Here is a 25729-nt window from a genome sequence, read left to right as displayed (position 1 = left end):
GAACTTTGCTCTCGGAGCCCACAAGGGCTGCCTTCCTGAAGGGCCCCTTCCCTCATCCCCTCACCCTTCCATCTCCATGTGTGGGAGAGATGAATACCAGGACTGCTGGGTCTCATCCCCAGGCAGTCTGGACACCCTCCAGGCAGTCCAGGCACAGATGATGTCACACCTGCTCCCCTAGTTACTGTTCTCATCACCGTGACAAAACACCTGACAACAACTTAGGGAAAAAAGAGTTTGTTTGTCTCACAGTCTGAGTCCATCCTAATGAAGAGGTCATTTTGCATCTGCAGTCAAACGGCAGAGTGCTGGATGCTAGTGATAGGCTGGTCCAGGAAGCTAGCGGTGACCTTGGCTTTGTGCTGCTATTGTTTTATCAAGCTATAGTCATCTGGGAGAAGGGAGCCTCAAATGAGAAAATGCCTCTAGATCAGGTGGCAGCCAAGATGTAGGATGTTTCCTTATTAGTGACTGAAGGGGGAGAGCCCAGCCCAAGGTGGGTGGGGCCATCCCTGGGTTGGTGATCTTGGGTTCTATAAGAAAACAATCTGAGCAAGTGTGAACAAGCCAGTAAGCAGCTCACTTCCATGGCCTCTGCATCAGCTCCTGCCTCCAGGTTCCTGCCCTGTTTGAGTTCCTGCCCTGACTTCCCTCAGTGATGGACTGGAGTGTGAGCTGAAATACGCTCTTTCCTCCTGCAAGATGCTTAATCATGGAGTTTCCTCACAGCCATAGTAACCCCAACTAGGACAACTGCTCAGCTTCTTTCTCATTTTTACTCAGCCCAGAACTCCAGTCCATGGGATGGGTCTTCTCTGGGCTATCAGAGCTTTCTGGAAATGCTCAGTACATCAGAGGTGTGTTCTCATTGGGCTGAGAACAGCATTTCGCTGGTGTGCAGGATCCTGTGTGGGAACCCCTCCCCCTCCCTTCCTGTCCTTCTCCCAGGTCCAAAGGACAGCATATAGCAGAAAGAAGATGTGTCCCAGGCAGTGCAGATCAGGGAACAAAGTGACACTGGAGGGAGCGGGTGAACCAGGGGCACGCGGGGGCTGGACCAACAGTTGTATGTGAGAGAGGCTGGTGGGACAGAACGGTGGGAGGGGTATTGCGTGGATCAAGAGCCACCTGGACTGAGAATGTGGGCATAGATCTGTGTGGACTGGATGGCCATAGGGTCAGATGGTGAGCGCTGGGAGTCTTTAGCTTGTGAGCTGTGTTTAAAGCTGTGGGACCAAGAGGCAGACGGATCTCTGTGAGTTTGAGACCAGCCTGGTCTACAAGAGCTAGTTCCAGGACAGCCTCCAAAGCCACAGAGAAACCCTGTCTCGAAAAAGCAAGAAAAAAAAGCTGTGGGACCATTGGGAGAGCCCTAGGGAAGAGAACTGAGCAGGCTGAAGTCTCTGGCCACTGGAGCACTCCCCAGGGATGGGGCTCAGAACCCTGGCTGAGCAGATGGGTTTCAGGTAGTACATAGATATCCTGGGCACACAGCTGGAGCTCCTTTAGCCTGGTTCAGCCCTCATTCCTTCTATCCAGGGTCTGGGACGTCAATAATGTATGAACATCAACCAAGTACCTCCCGATCCACCCTGGGTCCGCCTGGCCCAGTACAGCGGAGTAAAGTGGCTGGCAGGGACCAGACACCCTCCCTTCCTGCCCCTCTTGAGCCATGGATCCAATAGCTTCTCCTGCTTCCTTCATTGCAAGCTACCTTAGTCTGCCTGGCAACACTGGATTGCTCTACCCCTTTCCCTCAAGGCCTGGAGACCCCATCATGGCTACAAGGATTACAACCAGGCCCAACGGAGGTTAGAGAGGACCATTGGGAAGTGATGCTATCATCAGAGAAGGTATCCCACAAGGTCACCGTGACTGCCACATCACTTGGTATGCAGGCAGATTGAGGGAGTGGGAGAGGAGCTCTGGCCAGAACCTAGGGCAGTGACCAATCAGGTGAGACCTGGGCCTGAACCTCCCAATAATGAACCACACTCCAGGCCTGCTCCTGTCTTCTTTCGCCCAAACCTCCCATGGGCCAGTGACATTCCACAGCTATGACAGAACTCCTTTCAGGTGGTAGCACAAAGGTCACCTTCCAAGGGTGCCCCAGTGGTGGTGGGGTGCTATCATACAGAACCCTACAGGCAGGCAAAAAGCAAGCCCTGAGCACTGTCAGGGAAGACCTCTCCTGTGCAAAGAAAGACCTTGAGGCAGGAGCCACTGGTGAGTTCTGGAAGAGCAAACCGAATGGATGATCCAAACTTGGTCCCGAGCCCTACTGCCCCTTCCCTCCCAACAGCTGTCTTCTCCCTTCACTTCTTTTAGTTTTGCTTGTGTTCTGGTTTTTGAGACAGAGTTCTTCTATGTAGTCTTTTTTGTTTGGTTGGTTTTGTTTTTCGAGACAGAGTTTGTCTGTAGCTTTGAAGCCTGTCCTGGAACTAGCTCTGTAGACCAGGCTGGCCTCGAACTCACAGAGATCCTCCTGTTTTTGCCTCTGCTGGGATTAAAGGCGTGTGCCACCACTGCCCAGCTCTATGTAGTCTTGACTGGGGACTGGAACTCACTATGTAGACCAATCTGGCCTTGAACTCAGAGATCTTCCCCCCTCTGGCTCCCAGGTGCTAGGATTAAAGGAATGGGCTACAATGCCTGGTTCCCTCCATTCTTGACTTCTACAACCCCAGGCCCCTCTGGACAGCTGCCAGAGCCCCAGCCCCAACAGCCTACCGCATGTCGAGTACTGACCCCTGTGTCCACTCTGAGTTCTACCACATGCTGTCACTCAGTCCAGGACCACCCCAGTACACACATGCTGACCTCAACACTTACAGGCACTGACCACATACGCTGTCACTTAGACCCTCAGCCTTGTACTGCTGCACATGTGCTGCTGTCTGTCGCTTTGCTCTGACTCTGCCCTAGCACCTTCGTATCATTCTCTAGCTGCTATCCAGGCCCACCTACGTGTTCTGCCATTCATCTCTAGCCACGCCCACAAGTCAGCCCCCCCATGCTGTCACTCAGCCCTAGCCCTGCCCTGACCCCGCCCTGGCCCCGCCCCACCACACGTGCAGTTTCCCGGACCGCTGCCTCCAAACACTTGTGCTGTCACTCAGCCCAGTGGCTCTCTGCATGGGGGTAGAGGCACAGTCCTACTGGCCGCCCAGTCACCACTTGCCCTCAGCTCTTCGACCGCTGTCCCAATGGGTTCTGCTCTGCTCTTCACCCTCGGGCTGCTCGCCCAGGTAAGCTTCTGAGCCCTGTGGCATCCCTGCCTCTAGTTTTAGAATAGCTGTCCCCGGGCCCACTGGCCTGGAGTGTCTCTGGGGGAACTGAGAACTGCGGCCTGCAGTGTCCCTGGGTGGGCCACGCTCTCTGGTGCATTGTGGGAAGCGGTGTCCTGTGCTTAGGGGCTTCTAGAGAGAGGGTCACCCACCTCTCCTGTGCACAAGTAAGCAAAATGGTTTCAGACTGGGAGCACTGCTGAGGCACAGAGAACACCCATTGAGCTGTCCTTCAGTTTGGAAGTATACCACAAGTGCCTCCCGGAACCCCCCAGAGCCCGGCAGAACCTCCAAGAGTCTCTCAGAACCTCCCTAAGGCTCCCCCGAGCCTCCCAGAGTCTGGGGTGGTCAATTTTGCTAGATTGTTGTATTCCAGAGCATGGGGCAGGAAGCCCACAGTATCTGTGAAACTCCCAGCTGTGACATGAGGGGTCTCTGTCCCTGGTTGGTCTTGGTGGTATCTGTTGCTGCCCCAACTCTGCCCTCCAGGACCTAGGGTTCTGAAGAAAGTAAGTCCAGGCCAGAGTAGCCCAACACTGTAGTTTACACTGGCTGTGGCCTAACCAGGACAGCCATTGTGTCTCTGTGTCTCCCTGGAGATGTAGTGGCCTGTGGTCCCCCGATCTTCCCATCCCTAATACTCTGTCTTCCTAGCATGACACAGGGAAGGGTGGAAAAAACCCAGGTCCCCAATACCTCCTGCTGTTGGCACTCCCCAGACAAGTTGCCAGGACAGGGGTATGTGGATTCTGTGTTCCCCTGCCAGGGTCCACTGCCACAGAGATAGCAATATGGTTGTGGACCGCCCTGCAACTCAGAGGCAACAGGTGGTGAGCACAGAGAATTGCTGTGGCTCAAGAGTGGGCAGCCAGAACTGCACTGTGTGTCTGGGGGGGCATCCATCCCCTCCAGGAACCCTCTTCAGGACTTTTGTGGTCCCCTCAAATTCCCAGAAGTCTTGCGCGTCTGCTCAGGTTTCAGTCCCTGGCAGCTGATGGGCGCCTGGCCAGAAAGACCCTCTAGCAGCTGGCCCGGGGGCATCAGCCCTGCATCTCCCACCACCTCCACCCCTGGCCTTGGGGCCCTCATTCCCTCCCTTGGGCACAGCTGCTAGGCTGCCCTCCTAGACCCTACCTAGAAGCCCGCCAGAGGCTCCCCACAGGCTATGGCAACAACATTCTTTTCCAGCACCCCCAATGCTGGGAGCTGGCTAAGATCCCCCTGCAAGCCCCAGAGTTTCTTGCCCACCACTGCAGGCTGGGTAGTGTTGGATAGCTTTCTTCTTCCCCTCCCTCCCAAGCCCCCCTCTCTCTGTTGCACAAGGGCAGCTGCAGAGCACCCCTGCTCCAGGCATCTGGAGTCCCCAGGAATCAGGTGGGGGCAGGGACCAGCCCCTGAGGCCTGGCCTCCTGAACTTGCTTCAGGACAGCACTCAAATTACCTCCTGTGCAAGAGGAACTTGTCCTGCCCACCCCCATAGATGTGCCCTCCCCTACACTGCTCAGTGTCCACACTTTTGTCCACTCTTACCCACATGCACAGGTCCTGGGTCTGCTGTCTGTTCATTCCTGCTCCCCTATTCCTGGGGTTTTCCTTGGTAGCTTGGCCCAGTAGCTCTGTCTTGGGCTCCTCAGGTTGGGGGTGGGTAGCTGGGTTCTACATGGATTCGCACCTTGCTCCATGCATTGCCTCCCCACCCAGGCTCTCCCCCAAACCTGAACTTCCTGAACTGCAGGGCAGCACCAGGGGGTTGGACTGTGTTGAGAACTGGTCCCCACCAGGCCTGTAATTCTGGCTGCTCAGGAAGCTGAAGCAGGAAGATTCACAAATTCACAGCCAGCCTGGGCCATGCATTGATTCCTTGCCTCAAAAGGAAAACAAACGCATCCTGGGATGTAACCACTGGTAGAATATCGGCCTAGCGTGCTTGAAACCTGGGGTCTAATCCCGGTATCTCACATACACAGTTCTCCTCCTCATAAAGTTGACCCCCACAGTCCCGCACTTGGGGTTCAATCCCTCTAGTTGCTAGTCCTGAGCTGAATTGAGAAGGAGTATGGATGGTCCAGAGGCCTCCATCCATTGAGTGGGCCTATCCACCTTTGTCTAGGAACCAAGGAAGCCACATAGCTTTTGGAGGAAAGATGGGCTTCAGCAGCCCTTCTGGGAACCGTTCACTGGGGCTGGGAAAGGGCCCCATCTCCAGCGGCTCCAGCCGCAGCCTGCAGTGATTTAGGCTAGAGGGAGGCTGCTTGTGGTTCTGAGTACTGTACCTAGTCTGTGCTGTCAGACACACAGGCTAGCCTGATGGGAGGGAACAGCTGCCTGTCTGCCCCCTCCTCATTCTCTGATGGCTGCAGCAGCTGGACAGGGTGGTCCCACAGCGGGAATGTGGGGCCACCCTAGGCCACGCCAACAGCTGGGTCATTCCTGGCATGCTGGTTGTCCAGGAATGAAGTGGCCATGGATTCCAGCCTGAGGGAGGTGTACAGGCCTGAGAAGCCCATGGAGAATCAGGGTAGGGGTTTTCTGTGCCCCCACCCGTATCCCAGGCCACTAGCTCTGCCAAGATGGAGCAGATACCTTGTTCTCATGGATAGGGCACTTGGGACTTTCCAGTCAATCCCGTCTCTGTCACCAGAACCTCTGCCCAGGATCAGTGCAGGAGAATGCAGGAGGGTTGGACACTGGCAATGGCTGATGCTGTTCCCAGTGGTAGTGTTGGTAAGCCTCTTGTCTGGCCATGTATGGCAAGACCCTTGCCACCCTGCAGCTCCTTGGGGTTAGGATTAGGAAAGACCCCAGAGGGTAGTTGACCTAGGAGTGTAGGTTCAGAATAGTGGCCCCAGATGGCTCAAGGAGTTTCTAGACTGTTGTCTGGGTTGGTTCTTAGTCAAGAGCAGGGCTGGGATGAGGTGGGGCACATTGGATATCTACTGTGAGAAAGGATTCTGTTTCCTATCTGTGTGTGGGGGTGGGGTACAGAGGAGTGTAGGTGAGAGTGTAGGAGCACCTGTCTACAGAGTCACTGCCCAGGTGCCCCTGTTCTTGTCCTCTGTCCTGGAAGTGGGTAGCCTGTGAGCCAGCTGGGACCATGTGACTTTGTCCAAGCACTGGATGTCCTAGCTTCCCAAGGCAGCCCCCCACCGACCCCCCCCCCCCCCCGCCTCCATCCTGCCACATCTTCTGGGAAGGGAGTAGAGTGAGAGGACACAGGATGGATGGGCCACACAAATGCTTCACCAGAGCCGGAAGTTGGCTGTGGCCTGCCCATTGGTCGCCCACTCATACCATTGCAGCCTCTGATCTGGGCACAGGGCCCTGCCAAGGCATTGTGGTTCTGTGACCTCATGAACTTGGGCTGTGGACCGGCCAGGAACCCAAGGTTCCCAGGCTCTGCCTTGACTACACCCAGTCAGTGCCAAGCCCATGGATGCCTGCTGGAGCAGCTGGTGGAGGGAGCAGGACTAGGAGGAGCGTGTAAATCTTTCCCAGGCCACAGGGGCTTCAGAGGGCCTGGGAACTCCCATTCTCAACAGCCCTGCCCAAGGCAGGGCAGGCACTACAGATGGCATTTGCCTGGCATGCCCTATGGTGCCAACTCTGCCTGTGTGACTTTGGGCAAATGACTCAGCCTCTCTGACCCTGAGCTATGGATTAAGGTGCTTCTACTCTCCCATCCTTGGGTGTCATGAAGAGTCCCCCCCATCCCAACCCACACACCATCCTGAGGGGAGGAATATGGAGACAGGCTTCCCCAAGGCAGCCCACAGGCACATTTCAGGGTCTGCCATCAAGCTCTGGCTAAAAGCCCCTGTGTCCATAAAGGCTGTAGCCCCAGGTTCCCCTGCCAAGCAGGCAGGTGCGTGCCTGGTAGGAACACCGCTCTGACCTAGAAGTGGCTATGTGTGCTGCAGGTTCTAAGGCCAAGTCGCCATCTGTGAGAGCAGAGCTGCCCAGGCAGGACTCTGGCCCCTCCAGACTCATCCTCCCATCTTGAGCAGGGTCCTCTGCTCTCTTGACTCTAAGTGGATGATGGGACTTTATGTAGGCAGCCTCCACTGCAGTTAGGGGCTGTGGAGTAGGTAGCTGGGGCCCCACTGGTAGGATGGAAGCCAGTGCTTCCAGCATGGCTGGCAAACAGGACAAGAGAGCAGAAACTGAGCCAGAGCCTTTTGTCTCAAAGCAGGCCATGGGGGACTGGAAAGATGGCTCAGAGGTTAAGAGCACTGACTGTTCTTCCAGGGGTCCTGAATTCAATTCCCAGCACCCACATGGTGACTCACAACCATCTGTAATGAGATCTGGTACCCTCTTCTGCATACAGGCAGAACACTGTATATTAAAAAAAGAGTAAGTAAGCTCAAAGCAGGCTATGTGCAGGAGCCCACAGAGCAGCACCTTTCAGGGTCTTGGACATCCTTGTGTGCTGCAGGAAGAGACGTGGAGAGGCTGGAATTCAAGTGGCCTCCTAGTTAGCTGGCTGCTCCGTCCCTGCTGCCCTCAGAGCACCCCCACCACCAGCCAGCCACAGTTTTTTTTAAATCTCCACTAACCATGGATACAGCTGAAGGGAGACTAAGCTTAGAAGCTGGGTGGGGTGGTTGGGGCTGCACAGAGTGGTCAGGCAGCCATGGGAGCTGCTGGACTCTGAGGGAGGAGGTGGTCCCGGTACGGCCCCGCCCTGCCAGCAGGACTCTCTGTGAGTGAGTGCTGTTCATAAAACCTTCTTATAACTTTTTAACTGTATTTTTGTGTGATTTGCCTGCTGTATGTGTGTACCACATGCAGTGTCTGAGGAGGCCAGAAGAACACATCAGACCCCCCTCCCCACACTGGGCCCGGAGTTCCAGATGGCTGTTAGCCACCATGTGAGTTCTAGAAATTGAACCCTGGTCCTCTATAAAAGCAGTAAGTGCTTTTAAACATTGAGCCATCTCTCCAGCCTCCACGTGACCTTCTTACAGAGAGAAACTGGCTTCCTGCTTTCTGTTCCCTACCAGGGTCTCTCAACTCCCTTGCTCAAGCTCCTTGCAAGTGAAGCTTCCCTAGGTGTGGGTATAAGAGTAAAAGCTGTGAGTTAGATAGCCTTGGAGCACCTGATACCAGTCCACCTGTCGTTCCGAGGGAGAGAGGGAGGGGGGAGGGGGGAGGGGGAGGGAAGGGAAGGGACGGAGGGGCCAGGAAAGGAGCTCTGACTATGTGGGATCCATGCTGAGGACGGGGCCAGCATGGTCAATGGAGCATCTGTGTGTGGTGGCCCTGCCCTCCACACTGCCAGCCTGTCCTGAGGACCATCCACACCCTACTTACACAGGGGAAGTCCCAGGATCTGTCCCAGGTACGGATGGGGTGGCCCCAAAGAGGGAGGCCTTTATGTAGACAGTACACATATACTCAGGCACACACTCAGTTGGGAAATGGAGGCCGGAATGCGTTTGAGGCCAGCCTGGGCTATATAAGACAAAACCAAATAACAAAATAGAGCAGACTGAGCTGAGGGCAGTTGGGAGTCTGAGCCTCTCCACTCAGCAACCCTTGCTGACTGTGAGCTCTCATACAGGGACCCTTGGGTCTCACCCTTGCTAAAGCTGGGCGTAGTTCTAATGGCTGGCATCTGGTACTGAATACAGCAAAGGCAGTTGCTGGCCCTAATCAGTTACTTACATTAACTAGAATGAGACAGAATGGAAAGCACAGCTCTACTTTTGCATTGTATCCTCTGAGACTGCACCTGTGGACAGGACAGATTCAGAACATGACAGTGTCTGTCAGGAGGGAAGTCACCCAAGAGAAGGCATGTCACGGGCAGCAAGACAGCTCAGCGGGTTAAGGATTTGCCATCTAAAATCCAAGTGTGTCCCCAGAACCTGTGGTGGAAGGAGAGAACTGACTCCTGGAGGTTGTCCTCTGACCTCCACATATGTACCATGGCATGTGTCCCTCTGCTCCCAAAATAAATGTAAAGAGAAGGCATGTGACCCGCCTTGAGGTGGAGACTGAAATCTCCCAAGCGCTGGCTCAAGAAGGCCGGCTAGCAAGGAGTCTGAAGGATTGGGCCCTGCTGGCCCTGGGCCTCCTGTGGACCTGGGGGAGGGCAGCCATGGACAAGTATAAATACTGAGAACGTTTCTAGACCCTGCAGTCCCCGTGTGCCAGAGCACCCTGCATCCATCACTCCCACAAATCCCGTCAGGCTGTGGTCCACCCAGCGTTGGCCTGACAGCCTTGCAGCACCCGAAAGCACGAGGTTGCTCTAGGCTTTGTTCCTAGCCAACCCATGCTGTGGAAGGTGAGGCCAGCATGTAGCCAACATCCACACCCAACATGGCAGCCCCTAGTGGGCTGTGCTTTGGGGTGAGGGGGTCTTTCAGAAATACCAGTGGAGCCAATGTTCACAAGGGTGTTTCCAAAGTCCTCAGATGACTGGTTCTCATCATCCCTCCAAATTAAGGAGTGGAACAAGCAGCAGTTGGAGGACAGGGCACTCAGGGTCAGATCCATCTAGAAACCAGGGATGGAAACTGCTGGTGAGAACCGGGTTAGGGAGCTGCTGTGCATTCTGTCATGTGTTTGATAGATGAGTCTTCTATGCAGTCTGTTGTCCCGTACCCCCCCGCCCCCGCTCCCCCCCACGCTCCGGGGGCGGGGCTCTCTGTGGTGCTCTCTCTGTGCCTGGTGACTTGACTTCACCTCCTGTCTGCAGCCCCACAATCCCAGACACTGCCCTTTTCCTTTAAATTACATTTACTTTTTGTGGTGGGAACATACACATACCATGTGACAGCTAGAGTACAACTTGTGGAAGCCCGTTTCTCTTTTTACCACGTGACTTCCAAAGATCAAACTCAGGTTATCAAACTTGGCCCTGCACCATATCCCTCATCCTTGTCACAGACTGGTCTGGCCAGCAGACGAAGCCCACAGACATTAGGATTCCACTTACAACACAGTTTAAATAAGCTCCTTGTCGCCCTCGATGTTGGGGGTTGGTATTGTGGACATTGCTTCTGCAAAGCAATATTGAGAAGTTAGATGAGGTGTCCTGAGCAGGGTCCCTCTCTGTTCACATTGCAGACCATAGAAGACCACTCTCCAGCTCCCTGACCCGACTTCTGGAAGTGTCTGAAATCAAGTCCCAGGCCTGGTGGCAGAGAAAGGTTTCAGACACTGGGTCTGGCTGCCCTGGGTGGCTAGGATAAGCTGTTTGGGGGAGGGTTGGACACAGATTCTTAGGAGCCCCTCCCTCCCCTCACTTGGCCTCTTCTAATAAAAGCAGGCACTGTTACCGTTAACTTGTGACATTTAAGCTGTGAGGCTGAGGAAGGACGAATGTCATCTCTCACCCTAAGTCAGTGGCCCTACTTCTGACTGAGTCCCTGGCCCCACCAGCTGCTGTTCATCCTCCCAGCCCTCACTCCGAAGAAGCAAGAGTTGCCCCTGGGGGTACTTCTTGGGATGTTGTCACCTGACCTCTCAGGGACCTCTAGAAAAGTGCAGACCCTCACATTACCTCCAACCAGCCAATAAACTCTCTCTACTTAAATGGTCTCTGATGACCCTGTGGACACAGCCTATTTTCTGGGCTCTAGTCAAGAAGGAGACAGGTATAGAACACCCATATGGGAACTCAGAGAGTTAAACACCCCAGGATGTGGCTGCAAAGGCCACATAGCCTGTACTGTCTGTGGTGACACCACCTGGTGGTGTAGGACCCAACCACAGCCCTAAAAATGATGTCATCCTGATGCTCCTGTGTCCTATATAACTGTGTCCCATCTGTGTTTCAGAGTCTTGACCTGCCACGGGCGGTCCCTGAGCCAGAGCCCAGCACCCTGTACCTCTGGCGCCGGGCACCAGCCCGAGGTCGTGTGCGGAGAGCATGGGTCATCCCACCTATCAGTGTGTCTGAAAACCACAAACGCCTCCCCTACCCACTGGTACAGGTGAGAGAAGGCTGGGAGGAGGGAATGGGGTATCTCTATAGATTCTCTCACTTCTTAAAAATCCTCTTGAATCTGGAGGAGGCCCATCTGCTAACGGGAGCTAGGCGTACAGCCTAGAAAGGACTCTCCCACTTTGTCACTCTGAGTTTCTGGAACAAAAGCAGGGCTCCTATAGCCCTGGTCCACATGAACCCTGAGCTGCTCCAGTGGATATGCTCCAGGCTATATGGCCCTGGAAGACATATGCTTTGTTTATTCACCAGTACAAGTCGACCTGTGGCATGGACAGTCAACCTCTACATACTCAGAATGTAACTGGCTACCAGGTCCCAAGGAACCCTGGAGCAGAGCTTCAGTTTAGGAGGAAGCATGTTGGGCTTCAGAGCCTTGGACCTTTGCGCACCTACCTGGGGAAGAGCATGAAGATGTCGGAGTGCCCTCTGGCCCTCACTAAGCCCTATTCCTGCTCCACAGATCAAGTCTGATAAGCAACAGCTGGGCAGTGTCATCTACAGCATCCAAGGGCCCGGTGTGGATGAGGAACCCCGAAATGTCTTCTCCATTGACAAGTTCACTGGGAGGGTGTACCTCAATGCCACACTGGACCGTGAGAAGACGGACCGCTTCAGGGTAGGGCCTGGTCCTTCCTCCTGCTCAGACCTCTGCTCCCCACCTGACAGGCTCTAGGTCAGATGCTTCTGAAGCAAGATCTGGTTCCCATAGGACTCACACCTGAGGATTCCACGTTAGGGATCATGTTCCCACTTAACATAGAGGCATCTTGAGGCCATGAAGTAGGCCTCATTTGGAGGAGAGAGCATCTTTGCAATTGCTGAGCTGACATGAAAGCCAGTTCTCCCTGGATCCAGGTTCTGATGGTGAAAATTCCCAGACAGTGTTATCATTGCAGCAGGTAATGGTCTCTGAGGTAGCCAACAAGGGGCCCTCACTACCATTCCAGTGTTGGGATTCAGAAGGGAGCTAGGAGTCACACCTCAGTCCATTCCAGTGTTGGGATTCAGAAGGGAGCTAGGAGTCACACTGAGGTGTGCACAGGGTCTAGAGATGAGCACAGGACCTCCTTTGGGTTCTCTGCAAATAGCCATCTGCCAGGCTGACATGTAGTGTGCTTGCCTAACATGTAAAGGCCCTGGATCCCATCCCCAACATGACTAAATACATAAATAATAAATAGAGCTTTGCATAGTGTCACAGGCCTATGATCCTTAAGAGGCTAAGGTAGGAAGGTCATGAGTTTGAAGCCAGCCTGGGCTACACAGCAGAAACCTGTTACAAAATAAAACCACTAGGAACCCACGTACCATAGCCAGGATCCTGTGGACTGTGTCCTATCTGGCTAGAGGCAGGGTAGCTCTCTACCTCCATTTTTCCAGAAATCATGATTTCTTTTTTCTTTTCTCTTGTGTAGCCTTGGCTATCCTGGAACTCACTCTGTAGACCAGGCTGGCCTCAGATTCACAGAGATCCTTCTGCCTTTGCCTCTCCAAGTGCTGGGATTAAAGGTGTGCACCACCACACCTGGCTCCAAGATTTCTTTGACATCCTTGAGAGATTCTGCCTGTCTCTGCCTCCTGAGTGTTAGGAAATTATGTCATACCATTCTCCAAAAAGAAACAGCTTAAAATATTGTAAACTCGTGCTGGATGGTGGTAGTGCCCATGGGTACTTGCTGTTCCTTCTGCAAGGCTTTAGGAGTCATGAGCCTGCCCTTGCCCTCTGTTTGGACAGCTTAGGGCCTTTGCCCTGGACTTGGGTGGCTCTACCCTAGAGGAGCCCACGGACCTGGAGATCGTTGTGGTGGATCAAAATGACAACCGGCCAGTCTTCCTACAGGATGTTTTCCGAGGTCACATCCTGGAGGGTGCCATCCCAGGTGAGGTGGGAGCCCAGACCCTACCCAGGGGGTGAGATTTCAGAAGGTCCAAGTCCAGAACTCCCCACAACCAAGGGTTTAAGGACTAAGTCACCCCTTTGCCCCCTTGGCCAGCATGTCGGATTCATCCCTAGCACTGTAGAATTGGCAATATAAAGGGCATCCAAAAGGCTGAGTGTAAGGAAGCAGTCTCCTTCATACTTCCCATGTCAATATGAATTTGACCTTCAAATCCTGTCTTGGAACCCACCACCACAAAAAGGAAAACTGACCTGCAAAGAAAGGCTTCTGGGTGGCCATGTTCCAGTCGTTTCTCCCCCTTTCGCGGTGGTGGATTTTGCATAACAGGAAGCTGAGCATTTCAGTGAGCTGTGCAGTCCTATTTAGTGAATCCTCAGAGCCCGAGCTCCCCCAAGTGCGCTTTTTATCCTCCAGAGGAAAGCCCTCAACCTGGAGTAGCGCCTCCTCTGGCTGATTCTTCGGGTGCAGTTTGGCCTCATGTGGTAGCACATGTCTAGCACTGGGAAATGGAGCCTGAGTTTAGGATCGTTCTCAATTATCTAACCAATCTGAGGCCAGCCTTGGCTACATGAGACTCTGCCCTTGCCCCAAATACCCCTTCAAAATCATATCGCAGTCCGGTCCTTCCTCAGGCAGTCTGGCTGGCCAGGGCCAGGCGGAGCACTGTACCCCTACCCCGCCTCCCACTGACTGTTCCCAGTGTGCTCAAACTGGGGCTGGGCAAGGGTTTTAGGGATCTCAGAGCACACGAGCAGCCAAGTTGCCCCTCTTTGCCACTCAGGTTCATTCTCCTCCATCTCACTTGCTCATTCTGCAAGATTTAAAGTAACAGTGTCCATTTACTTATAATCTTTATTCTGACCTGATTACAGAAAAGCCTAAAACAAGTCCTGAGTGCCCATTTGCAGGGACCTGGTTATCAGTTTATTTTATTTATTTTTTTGTCTTCTCACTCAGCTGTTTGGCTGTGGACTGGATACTGAACATTCTTACGTCAGTGTGTTCGGACAGCTCTCTGTAATTACCAAAGTCAGGAAATACGTGTGCACATCACCCCAGTGTGGTGTCTACGGACCTTATCCAGTTGTGGTTTCTGTAATAATGAATTCGTAAGGAAAGAGAACAGCTGGGTCAGGTGTTCTAATTCCGCAGTCTTTACTTCTCTTTCCCAGGCTCCTTTCTTTCTGTCTCTCTTATGATTTTGCCATCACTCCCTGTGTGCCTTCTCCCTCCACCAAGTCCAAACAGTATTTAGCCATTGCAGTCCCCTGGAGCGGAGTGGCCTGCCTGCCCTGGGGCTTGGCCCCTGTGGCAGGGAGGGACTGGTGTCTTCAAGAGCAAGCCTGCTGGGAAGAGCAGGAAGGCAGAAAACCTGTGGGCATGCTGGCCAGGCAAAGAGAGATGGAAACACCACCCATAAAAAAGCCACTTGCGGCTAACCATGACTGGGATGGAACTGGGGTCAGCCCAGCCCCACCGGAAGTGGCCTTGGCTCTGCTCCAGCCCTTTTTGGAGAGCAGGAGAGGCCTGGCACCAGGGCACAGATAGTCTCTCACAGTCCCAGTCCAGACTGCACGTCTCTCATTATGCCTCAAGCTTCCCCTGCCAGCTTCAACTCCTTACAGGGTCCTTGTGACACTTGTTAGGGCCACAGTAATGAGCTAAAATTGTTTGCCCACTCCCCAGGCAGCTTTTCAATGTCCTTTGTGGCCTTTCCCCCCAGTGCGTACGTGAAATGCTTCGTCTCTTCTGGGTAGACTTGTAGTGTTCATTTCTTTCTTTTTACTATTATATGTGTATGAGTGTTTTGTCTGTATGCCATGTGTGTTCAGGGTGCATAGATACCAGAAGAAGGCATTAGATTTCTTGGGATTGAAGTTATGATGGTTATAAATTGCCAGGTAGGTGCTAGAGATTAAACCTGGGTCCTCTGGAAGAATAGCTAGTGTTCTTAATCTCTGAGCCATTGCTCTAGGCTCTGAAGTTATGATTCTTGCTGTCATAGTCTGATGCTTCATGCATCTGGGAAATGTGTTTATATCTGAATATACACATATCCAGACATGTGCACATGTGAACACTACATGTAAACGCAGTTATAACTACATGAGTCACAGCACATTGGTTCTAGCTCCCAGTGATACTTCTGCTTCCAAGTCAGCTCAGGGTCCCTTCCTCCTAGCACACTCAGCCCCTTCTCTGATGGGAGAACTGGCCCCTCGAGCCTATATTTCCTTTCCTGCTTGCCAGAGAACACTCCCAGAGCATGGTAACTCGGTTACCAATCCCATGATTAAGATGCCTGCTGGAAGCATTGTCCTTGGCCTCAGCCTGGGGCCAGTACTGTGTAGAAATCACCCAGCCAGTAGCTCCTGTGCAAGGTAGGCCTGAAGCAGTAGCTGTAGTACATTCAATAAATGATATCACAGGTGAGCAAGCCAAACTTGAGACACAGGGTGTCCAGAAGCTTGTCTTCCCACCCCGACCCAATCCATTGCCTCAACTTTCTTACATCTGTTCTGGAGGGAGGGTCAGAGGGAGAAGTGGGTGACGTCCTTGTGCTGGGACCTCAACCTGTAGCACCTTCCCAATAGCCACAGCTTCCCCACAGGCTGCACCTTGGAGGATGCTGGGTCCCTCGCTCTGTACCCATGTATGTATATCCTTTACCTGGGCGGGCGCCATCACTTTATAGCAGAGCTCAAGGCTGTCAGAGGATCCCAGTGGCCTTACCACTCTGACCCAGTACATTAGCTCCACTTGCTGCCCTGGCATCTGGTAGAAGATACATTGGCTCTCCACTGAAATGTCCCTGCAGTGGGCAGAGGGAGAGCCCTGGACTTGAGACTGCTATACACTGTCAGCCCCAGTGACACAAACAGTAGCAGAAGCAGGCTACCATTCTGTGCTTAGTGTCAGACCTAGGGAGTCTGTGCGCACTGGGAGCACTCCACACCAGCTGGGTGCCCCACCACACCTGCCCCCATGGGTTGACTACATTTTCCCATCGTCCCCAGGCACCTTCGTAACAAGGGCTGAGGCCACAGATGCCGATGATCCAGAGACAGACAATGCAGCCCTCAGGTTCTCCATCCTGGAGCAGGGCAGCCCTGAGTTCTTCAGCATTGATGAGCATACTGGAGAGATCCGCACAGTGCAAGTGGGCCTGGACCGTGAGGTGAGGCGGGCCCATGGGCAGCTGAGGGCCCAGTTCTCCACATCTGGCCTCCTCCTCCTCAGGGCTCCTCACAGGGCAGGGCCTCCCCACCTCTCACCTACACCATGACCCTCACTCGCACCCTGGTCCTCCCTTTGCTCATGCTGTAGCCCCTGAGCCAGTCACGCCTGAAGATACCTCTGCGGTTCGCCTGTGCGGCTGCCACTAATGTTACTCCCTCAGCCAGCAATCTCCTTACTGCTGCCCCTAACATCTGACATTCCTGGTACCACAACTGACCTCTTGACCTCTTGCTCACTCACAGGCTGAGGCAGGCCGACCCTGTAAGAGGTGAAGCTGTAGGTGGCTCTGCTGCCTTCCTAAAATGGTTGTCTCTAGGTGTCACATCTGAGTTCATGTCACATTGTCCCCAGGTGGTTGCTGTGTATAACCTGACCCTGCAGGTGGCTGACATGTCGGGAGATGGTCTCACTGCCACAGCCTCGGCCATCATCTCCATAGATGACATCAACGACAATGCCCCTGAGTTCACCAAGGATGAGGTACTGCCTCTGCCCACCCCCACACTTAGAGTTGGCTTCCCCTTGTAGGTTCCAGTCGGGGACTCCGTGAAAATGGGTGGTCTCAAGGCTTGGGGAGGAGCAGTGCATGAGTAGGGAGCCTGAAATAGAGGGGCCCCAGGAACACAGATTGCATGTAAGGTTCCTTAGAGAGAAGCAGCTACACATTACCCTCAGTATCCTGAACCTAGAGTAAGTCTCTTGGATGCTTGCTGTGTGAGGAGCATAGTTGGTCCAGTATCCAGGAACAGCTGCAGCAGGTGGGATCAGTAGCTCAGGAAAAGACAAACCTGTGAAATATCTGCTGTGGTGAGCAGCATAGTTAGGCCAGAAGCAAGAAAGGCACCCTGGGTCATAGGACCAGGCGTTCAGACGATTCCCACTCCCACCCTGCCAATCTGGTGAGTAACGGGGGCGGGGTCTCCCAGTTCTTCATGGAGGCTGCAGAGGCTGTCGGTGGAGTAGACGTGGGACGCCTGGAGGTGGAGGACAGAGACATGCCTGGTTCCCCTAACTGGGTGGCCAGGTTCACCATCCTGGAAGGTGATCCTGATGGGCAGTTCAAGATCTACACAGACCCCAAGACCAACGAAGGTGTGCTGGCTGTGGTCAAGGTGAGGTGTGTCCCTGTCACATGCATGCCCTCAGCTAGAATCTGCCATGGGCATCGTCCTGCAGATTAAGTTGTCCTGCGTTTCTTACTGATAGAGCTGTGCTAGGTGCCCTTCTGGAGTAGGGGCACAGGATGCCCTGGGTGTGGACTATGGTCTTCAGCAGAACTGGGCAGGAGACACCCACAGAATGCCGTTACTACAGTCTTCTCCTTCCTTATTACTGCAGTCCGCATTTTCTTTTCCTTTTCTTTTCTTTTCTTTTGTGTTTCCAGACAGGGTTTCTCTGTGGCTTTGGAGGCTGTCCTGGAACTCACTCTGTAGACCAGGCTGGCCTCAAACTCACAGAAATCCACCTGACTCTGCCTCCCAAGTGCTGGGATTAAAGGTGTGGGCCACCAATGCCTGGCGCAGTCCACATTTTCAAGTAAAACTGCACCAGCACGAGTCCCAGTCCTACCAGAGAAGCAGGCATAATACAAGTGTAGGCAACCACATACACAGACCTAGATGCATTTGGATATTGGTGCATTTAAAGACTTATTGCAAGAAACTGATCAGACGATTTGAGACAGACCGGAACTCTCGAGGCAGAATTTCTTGCACACTGCTCTCAAATCCTGCATAGTGGAGGACCACTGTGAACTTGGATGGCCCCTCTGCTTAGCATCAACAAACACATCCACCAGCCAACTACATACAAAAACTGTAGTCATTGAATGACACATGAAACTGCCATATTACACTCAACACATTCATTTGGAGTGACAGAAATTCATCTTGTTGCCTATTACTATTTGAGCCTTGCATACTTTTTATTGTGCTAAGGTTTAAAGGGGGAAGAAAGAAACGTGGGTTCTCCGAACAGGCCCGGGAAAAAGCTCTCCAGGTAAGACATCTTAGTACTTGGATTTCAGCTGTCTCTGCTATCCTCCTACAGCCCCTGGATTATGAAAGCCGTGAGCAATATGAGCTCAAGGTGTCTGTGCAGAATGAGGCCCCACTGCAGGCAGCTGCCCCCCGGGCCCGGCGGGGTCAGACCAGGGTCAGTGTATGGGTTCAGGACATCAACGAGGCTCCAGTGTTTCCAGAGAACCCACTAAGGACAAGCATAGCCGAAGGAGCTCCCCCGGGCACCTCCGTGGCCACCTTCTCTGCCAGAGACCCTGATACACAACAGCTACAGAGAATCAGGTGGGGTGTCCTGGAGTCTTGAGGATCAGGCAGAGGGATCAGTGGCCCCATTTCTATGAAGAGTATCTCTGGATTGAGGATGAAAGAGAAAGGCCATCGGTGTACATCTCTGGAGGATGGTCTATGGGGCACTGAGTGCCTTGGATACCTATGTTTGTATGTGGATTGACTACACCACACAGGGAAGTTCAAGACTGTTCTTCTTAGCCAGCCTCTGACTGTGGACCTGTCCATTTTCATGAGCCCTTGTTTCTGTGGAGAGCTACTAACGCCTTAAGCTCACCACCTGTCTCAAGCCTGGCACAGTGTTCCCATCTGTCCCATGTTGCCAGCTCTGAGCAAGGTGGAATGCAGACTGCCAGTTGCCGAGGGGCACCGGACAGCAGCATGTCTCCTCTCCAGTTGGGCCAGATAACCAGTTTTGGGGATGGTGACTGGCAAGATGGCTCAGTGGTTTAAGGTGCTTGCTACCAAGCCTGGCCATGGAAGTTCATTCCCTAGAACCTACCTGGTCAGAAGAGAGAACCAGTCCCTTTTACCTCTTGCAGGTCATGGTGCTCGTGCATGTGTACACACATGCAAATAAATAAATGTAAAAGTATTTAAAATATGAAATAAAAAGGAAAATAGTTAAGTTGGGTCTGGGAGGCCTTAAAGGGTGAATGCTGGGTAACCACAGCTCTTGTCAGACATGTTTGGGTGTATATGTGATAATGTGTCTGTACATATATGTGACTCTGTGTCTGGGTGTGGTGGGCCAGCCTCATCCCACTTCTCCCCTCCCCACCGACAGCTACTCCAAGGACTACGACCCAGAAGACTGGCTGCAAGTGGACGGGGCCACAGGCAGGATTCAGACCCAGCGAGTGCTGAGCCCTGCTTCACCCTTTTTGAAGGATGGCTGGTACAGGGCCATCATCTTGGCCCTGGACAATGGTGAGGGGAAACGCCTGCCCTTGGTGGAGTCCTTGTCCCACAGTCCAGCACTTTTCTAAGTAGACTGACAGGGTAGACGGTGGGTTGGTCTTGAGCTTATCAGCGTTTCCCTGCTTCCAGCCATGCCACCCAGCACAGCCACAGGCACCCTGTCCATTGAGATCTTAGAAGTCAATGACCATGCCCCTGCGCTGGCCCCTCCTCCATCTGGCAGCCTCTGCAGTGAACCAGACCAGGGCCCTGGCCTCCTCTTGGGTGCCACGGATGAGGACCTGCCTCCGCACGGGGCTCCCTTCCACTTCCAGCTGAACCCCAGGGTCCCAGATCTTGGCCGGAACTGGAGTCTCAGCCAGATTAACGGTATGCTGCCCCCACAACCCTGGGTCCTAGGAGATAGGCCAACAGAATGTATAGCCATGACTTCATCCTTGGGCAGGGCCGGGGTTACTTTCCGCAGTACAGTGGGTAGTGGGGAAACTGGCACCCAGTGGCTCTGGTACCCTCTGGGCGAGAGCGGGGTTATCCTGGAGCTTCTGCTGACTGTGTGCCTTCTGCAGTGAGTCATGCACGCCTGAGGCTCCGGCACCAGGTCACCGAGGGCCTGCATCATCTGAGCCTGCTGCTCCAGGACTCTGGGGAGCCACCCCAGCAGCGAGAGCAAATGCTGAATGTTACTGTGTGTCGCTGTGGGACTGATGGCACTTGCCTGCCTGGGGCTGCTGCACTGCGATCAGGAGGTGTGGGTGTCAGCCTGGGCGCACTGGTCATTGTGCTGGCCAGCACTGTGGTCCTGCTCGGTGAGTGCGGGTCCTCCGTCCAGCCCTCTGTCTTGGATCCCTTCCCTACCCTATGTGCTTCGAGTGCCCACGCTTCAGCCAGTCTCTTGTGCTTCCACAGTACTTGTCCTGCTTGCTGCGCTCCGCACACGGTTCCGGGGGCAGCCACGGGACAAGAGTCTGTTGCATGGGCTACAAGATGACCTTCGGGACAACATCCTTAACTACGATGAGCAGGGAGGTGGGGAGGAGGACCAGGTAAGGAGACAGGAGTGATGGCTTAGACACACTGAGCCTGGGAAGGGGTCCCTAGGATGCCCACCAGCCTAGAAGGCCTGACAACCAAGTGATTTCTGCTCTCAACTGCTTATTTGGCTCACAGGATGCTTATGACATAAACCAGCTGCGCCACCCAGTGGAACCAAGGGCCACCAGCCGCTCTCTGGGCAGGCCACCCCTGCGCCGGGATGCACCCTTCAGCTATGTGCCACAGCCACATCGAGCGCTTCCCACCAGCCCATCTGACATTGCCAACTTCATCAGTGATGTAGGTGCCCTGGGGTTGATTACAGAATGGGCACATGTATGCCTGTATGCATACATGGGCACAAACACACCCATGTCCAGACCTTGCTTCCAGTCCTCATGCTACAGGATATCAGGGGGTAAGCTCACCAGCAGGAGCCTTAGGGGAACACCAGAGGGTGAGTGAACAGGTTGGCCAGGCCCTTTTCAAACACTGTGGGTTGGAGTGGACCATAAGCAGCTACCTGGCCACAGAAGGCCAGGCAGCACGGGTCTTCACAGTTGTTTTCTGTCCCTCTGTGACGCATGCCCTTGCATGTTTCTGAGTTCTTTCTTTGTGTTTACTATGATGATGTGTGGGCAGCACATGCACTGGACAAAGCATCAGTTTGAACAGTGCATGAATGATTACTTTCTACACAAAAGATGATCAGAATGTGGGGTGGATGGCTAGGTTGGGTCATGCAGGGAATGTCCTATTAACAGCTGGCCCACATAGCCCAGAGAAGGTTCTCATCAAATCAGGGTATCCTTGGAAGTGCTAAGCCTAGTGCAGGTACTGGTTACAAGAAGGCAGGGTGGCAGGGGATACTGCCTCTGGAGGAGGCCAGGTACTTATGGAAGGGTTCCTGAGAGGTGGGGGCAGGGATGGAGGAGCACCCGTGACAATGAGACACCTTCTCTCCACGCTGATGGGAAAAGGCTGGAGGTAGCAGAACCTTCTTCGCTAGCCCATTATGTACTAGGAGATGTTCTGCACCCCATTCCTCTTAAGAGATGTTCCCCTATGGTGCTATGCCCAAGGCAAACTTAGCCTTGGCTGAGCAAAGAAGGCTCCTGGCTTGTCTCTGAGTGGTCCTGAGGTCTATGGGACTTTTCAACAGGGCTTGGAGGCTGCAGACAGTGACCCCAGCGTGCCTCCCTACGACACAGCTCTCATCTATGACTACGAGGGAGATGGCTCTGTGGCAGGGACACTGAGCTCCATCCTGTCCAGCCTGGGAGATGAGGACCAGGACTATGACTACCTTCGGGACTGGGGCCCCCGCTTTGCCCGGCTGGCAGACATGTATGGGCATCAATGAGAAGCAGAGCCAGGCGCAGATGTGCTGTCTGGACATGGCCACTTGGCCCAGCCAAAGGGGCTTTCTCCTGGGGATACACATTCAGGAATACTATGAGGCTCAACAGGACATCCCATCCTTGGCTCCATGACAGATAATCTCACTGAGGCTGTCTCTGTGAGCTTCAGGGGAGGACTGAGTCGGGGGGTGGTGGTAGGAGAACCTGGATCACGGAGTGGACAGCCAGAGGGAACACTCTCTTGCTGGGGTGGGGTAACCAGCTTCAGCTGTCCTGCTAGGGATGCACATCCCATTTCTGTCTCCCATTTATGACTCTCCTCTGTATAAAAGCAGAAGTCCAAGGAGTGGGTTGTAATTAAAAACACTATTCGGTGATCATAGATGACCAGTGCTACTCTCACCACAGAGCGTGCAGTGTCCCTTGCCTCAAGCCTAGCCTCGGAAGGGACCTCGGGCTTTCTCAGCACAGTTGGTCGGAGTGGAGGGCAGTAGGCACAGGACGCTGAGTTCAGAGTGAGTGTATATGTGTAGACACATGGGGGGGCAGAGGGGCATGAGCAAGGTACCCTTCAACCCCCAGATTCCAACAAAAAGAAGATGAGTTCCACAGCTGTCCTTATCCTACTGGGTCTGGCCATGGTGGAGACCAAGCACTGCTCACTTTCCCTGGGGTGTGTGTGTGTGTGTGTGTGTGTGTGTGTGTGTGTGTGTGTGTGTGTGTGTGTGTGTGTGAGAGAGAGAGTGATGTCTTCCCTGTTGTTAGTTACTCCTGCTCTAGGCATTTGAAGTACTCAGCCATGTCCTTTGTCCGAGTTTATAGGGGCTGCTGGGTGGGATTGTGCTACTGGGAATGTGGCCAGATAGGGGAGTGATGGAAGAAGTGGGTGTCCTTCAGCAACTGGGGTGGGCCCTAGCTGTGACTCTGCAGCCGCAGGAGGATTCAGTGAAGGAGGATAGCCAGGGAAGCAAAGACCATGTGTTTTTGTGAGAGGTATCCCCTTGGGAAAGGGCACTAGAGTACAGCTGGTGGGTTAGATGACACACTACAATCTGAATGTCACTGGGTAATCCCAGGGACAGGACCTCAACAGACCCCACAGCAGTATTGAAGGAAAACAAGTGAAAAAATTGGGGTACGTGTACCTCCTGTCCTAGAAAACATTCTGCTCTTTTCACCAGAGCCCTGCCATCCGTGGGCCTCCCGTACACCGTCAGTCTCCTGTGCTGCTTTCCTGGGTCCCAAGCCTTCTGTCCAGGTGTTCCTGAGGGCTGTCTCTGCTCACACAGCAGGGCAGTGCTGATGACCAGTTGGGGGGGGGGAGGAACGGAAGAACCACAGACTTTGAGTGAGGGAAGGGACAGTATCCTGCTTGCTCCAGACTGCTAGGCAGTCTGTGACGACTCTTTAGCCACAAGAGGTCACTGAGCATAGATACAGACTGGAAAGCCAGGAGCTGGGCAGTGTGGTCCAGCCCAGCATGCCTAGGAACAAAGGAGATTCCAGACTCTTGCCAAACATTTCACCCTGGTTATTCAGAGCCCTCTCACCCTGGGGTAGTCACCCCTATCTGGGTACATTCCTTCCAAGCCCCCACCATTTCCATGTGAGTCTAGCATGAGGATACTCTGTAGCCTGATGCCAGCTCAGTATAGACTCTAGAGTGCTTCCTATCTCAAGCTATGACAATATCCATTTCTCACTGTGCTCCACTGATTTCCCTTGTGCCATTCTACAGCAAGTCCCACCCCTATGAAAAGATGCAGCTTCTGTCTACTCCAGTCTCTGCTAACCTCTGACCCTTCATCTCTGCACTACACCTGTGCCTAGGAGCAAGCATTCTAGGCCTAAACTAGATCCTTATATTCAACACTGTCACAGAAGACCCTCTGGACCCTCAACTCTCTGGGCCTCAGTTTACATGTGTTAGTTACTGTGCAAATTACTGTGAGGAGACACATGACCAAGGAAGCTTATTAAAAAAAAACCAAATAAGCAAACGTGTCTTAATTGGGTGCTTTCTTGGCTGGGTAGTAGTGGCACACACCTTTAATCTCAGCCCTTGGGAAGCAGAGGCAAGCAGATCTCTGTGAGTTTGAGACCAGCCTGGTCTACAGAGCTAATTCTAGGATAGCCAGGATTACACAGAGAAACCCCATCTTGAAGGAAAACAAAACAAAAAACCCTCAAAGCCCACCCCACTGACACACCTTCAACAAAGTCAGACCTCTTTTTTTATTTTGTTTTTTTTTTTTTTTTTGGAGACAGGGTTTCTCTGTGGCTTTGGAGGTTATCCTGGAACTAACTCTTGGAGACTAGGGTAGTCTCGAACTCCTCTGCCTCCTGAGTACTGGGATTAAAGGCGTGCACCACCAACGCCCAACTAAAGCCACACCTCTTAATCCTTTCTAAATAACCCACCATCTGGGCATCAAACATAATGAGCTATGGCGGTCACCCGCATTCAAACCAGCGCATTCCCAGCAGTATATAAATTGTATGTGGGAGTGTTTGCTTGTTTTTCGAGACAGGGTTTCTCTGTGTAACAGTTCTGGTTGTCCTGGAACTCTCTGTAGACCAGGCTGGCCTCGAACTCACAGGTGCTGGGATTACAGGCGTGCTCCACCACCACTTGGGTCTGTTTTTTAAAACTTGTGTGCTATAGTTTTGGTTGTGAGCCTAGCCTTTAAAGGCTGAGCCATCTCTCCAGGCTGATACTTATATACTATTTCAAGAGCAACCCCAGAAGCCAGATGGGGCTGGACTCAGAGCTTTTCTGTTCTGAATGCCAAGGCCCTTGAGCTGGGTTTTCTGTCTCTCTGGGGGTCACTGCTTCTTCCAGCCTAAAATACTGTTTGGGTAATGTTAGGCCAGTGTTTACTCCAATGCCATCATTTGTGAAGGCAGACAGTGCATGAATGATTCTGTACAGAAGGGTAGGGCCAACTAGGGGCAGGTTTCAGCACCCTCTGTCAGGTCTTAGAGATGTGGCCACTTCCCAATTTCCACTTACCCAAGGGAAGGGCATGGCTGAGAGATCAAGCCTGCAAAGGGGACAATAGGTGGTGATGCAGGTAGGTATTAGCCCAAGGGTAGGAAGGAATGAGGGTGGCTTGAAAGGCCAAGCTATCTCTTCCCATTCTCTCACCCGGACCACTGAGCCTGTCTCTGGAACACTGCTTACAGCCCAGGGCCTGTATAACCTCATGGACAAGAGCCTTCTGGTTTGCCCCTTCACCTGAACTGACCAGGTCATTCCATCAGTCAAAGCCATCTCCCGTCATGGAATTCTAGTTTTAGCAGCACCAGCCCAAAATACAGATTGTCCAAAAACTGCACACAGTATGGCGTCCAGTGCCTTACTAATCTCACCTACCTGCTGTCAACACGTGGTTTAAATCTTCCTTTCCAGGCCCACCAACCTGCCATCCCTAGGCCTGATGGGAGAGCCAGTCTGTCACTGAGTACCCAGGGGCAGCATGAACAAAAGAGGGCCCCATGAGAAGCCTAGCATGACACCCCAGCAGACAGAGGGCTGAGATCCAGAGGGACTATGGGGAAGATAGCAGGCCGGCTGACTGTTCTAGGACAGGTGTCCTGGGTTGATCAAGTTGTGCAACAGGGCAGGGTGGCACCGGGGGGGGAAGGCAACAGAGGCTCAGCTTTCCGCCAGTCCCAGAGCGATCATCAGAAGCTCCACAAGGCTGAAGCCAGAAGA

At 53.3% G+C, this 25729-nt stretch overlaps 1 protein-coding gene across 1 annotated transcript; it reads left to right on the top strand.

Moving 5' to 3' along the window:
* Positions 1-3080: 3080 nt before the first annotated feature.
* Cdh15 (cadherin 15) lies at positions 3081-22393 on the top strand. The gene is made up of 14 exons (XM_005073140.4): positions 3081-3248; positions 11078-11233; positions 11708-11863; positions 12983-13127; positions 16166-16326; positions 16740-16868; positions 17315-17500; positions 18438-18691; positions 19485-19627; positions 19748-19987; positions 20185-20424; positions 20525-20661; positions 20786-20950; positions 21813-22393. The coding sequence occupies exons 1-14, from the start codon at positions 3207-3209 to the stop codon at positions 22011-22013; spliced, it is 2355 nt and encodes a 784-aa protein (XP_005073197.1). The 5' UTR covers positions 3081-3206; the 3' UTR covers positions 22014-22393.
* The last annotated feature ends 3336 nt before the right edge of the window (positions 22394-25729 follow it).

Source organism: Mesocricetus auratus, unplaced genomic scaffold (genome assembly GCF_017639785.1).
Source record: "Mesocricetus auratus isolate SY011 unplaced genomic scaffold, BCM_Maur_2.0 Super-Scaffold_6723, whole genome shotgun sequence".
Lineage (NCBI taxonomy): Eukaryota > Metazoa > Chordata > Mammalia > Rodentia > Cricetidae > Mesocricetus > Mesocricetus auratus.
Note: the sequence above shows the minus strand (reverse complement) of the source record. Positions and strands in the feature narration are given on the sequence as shown.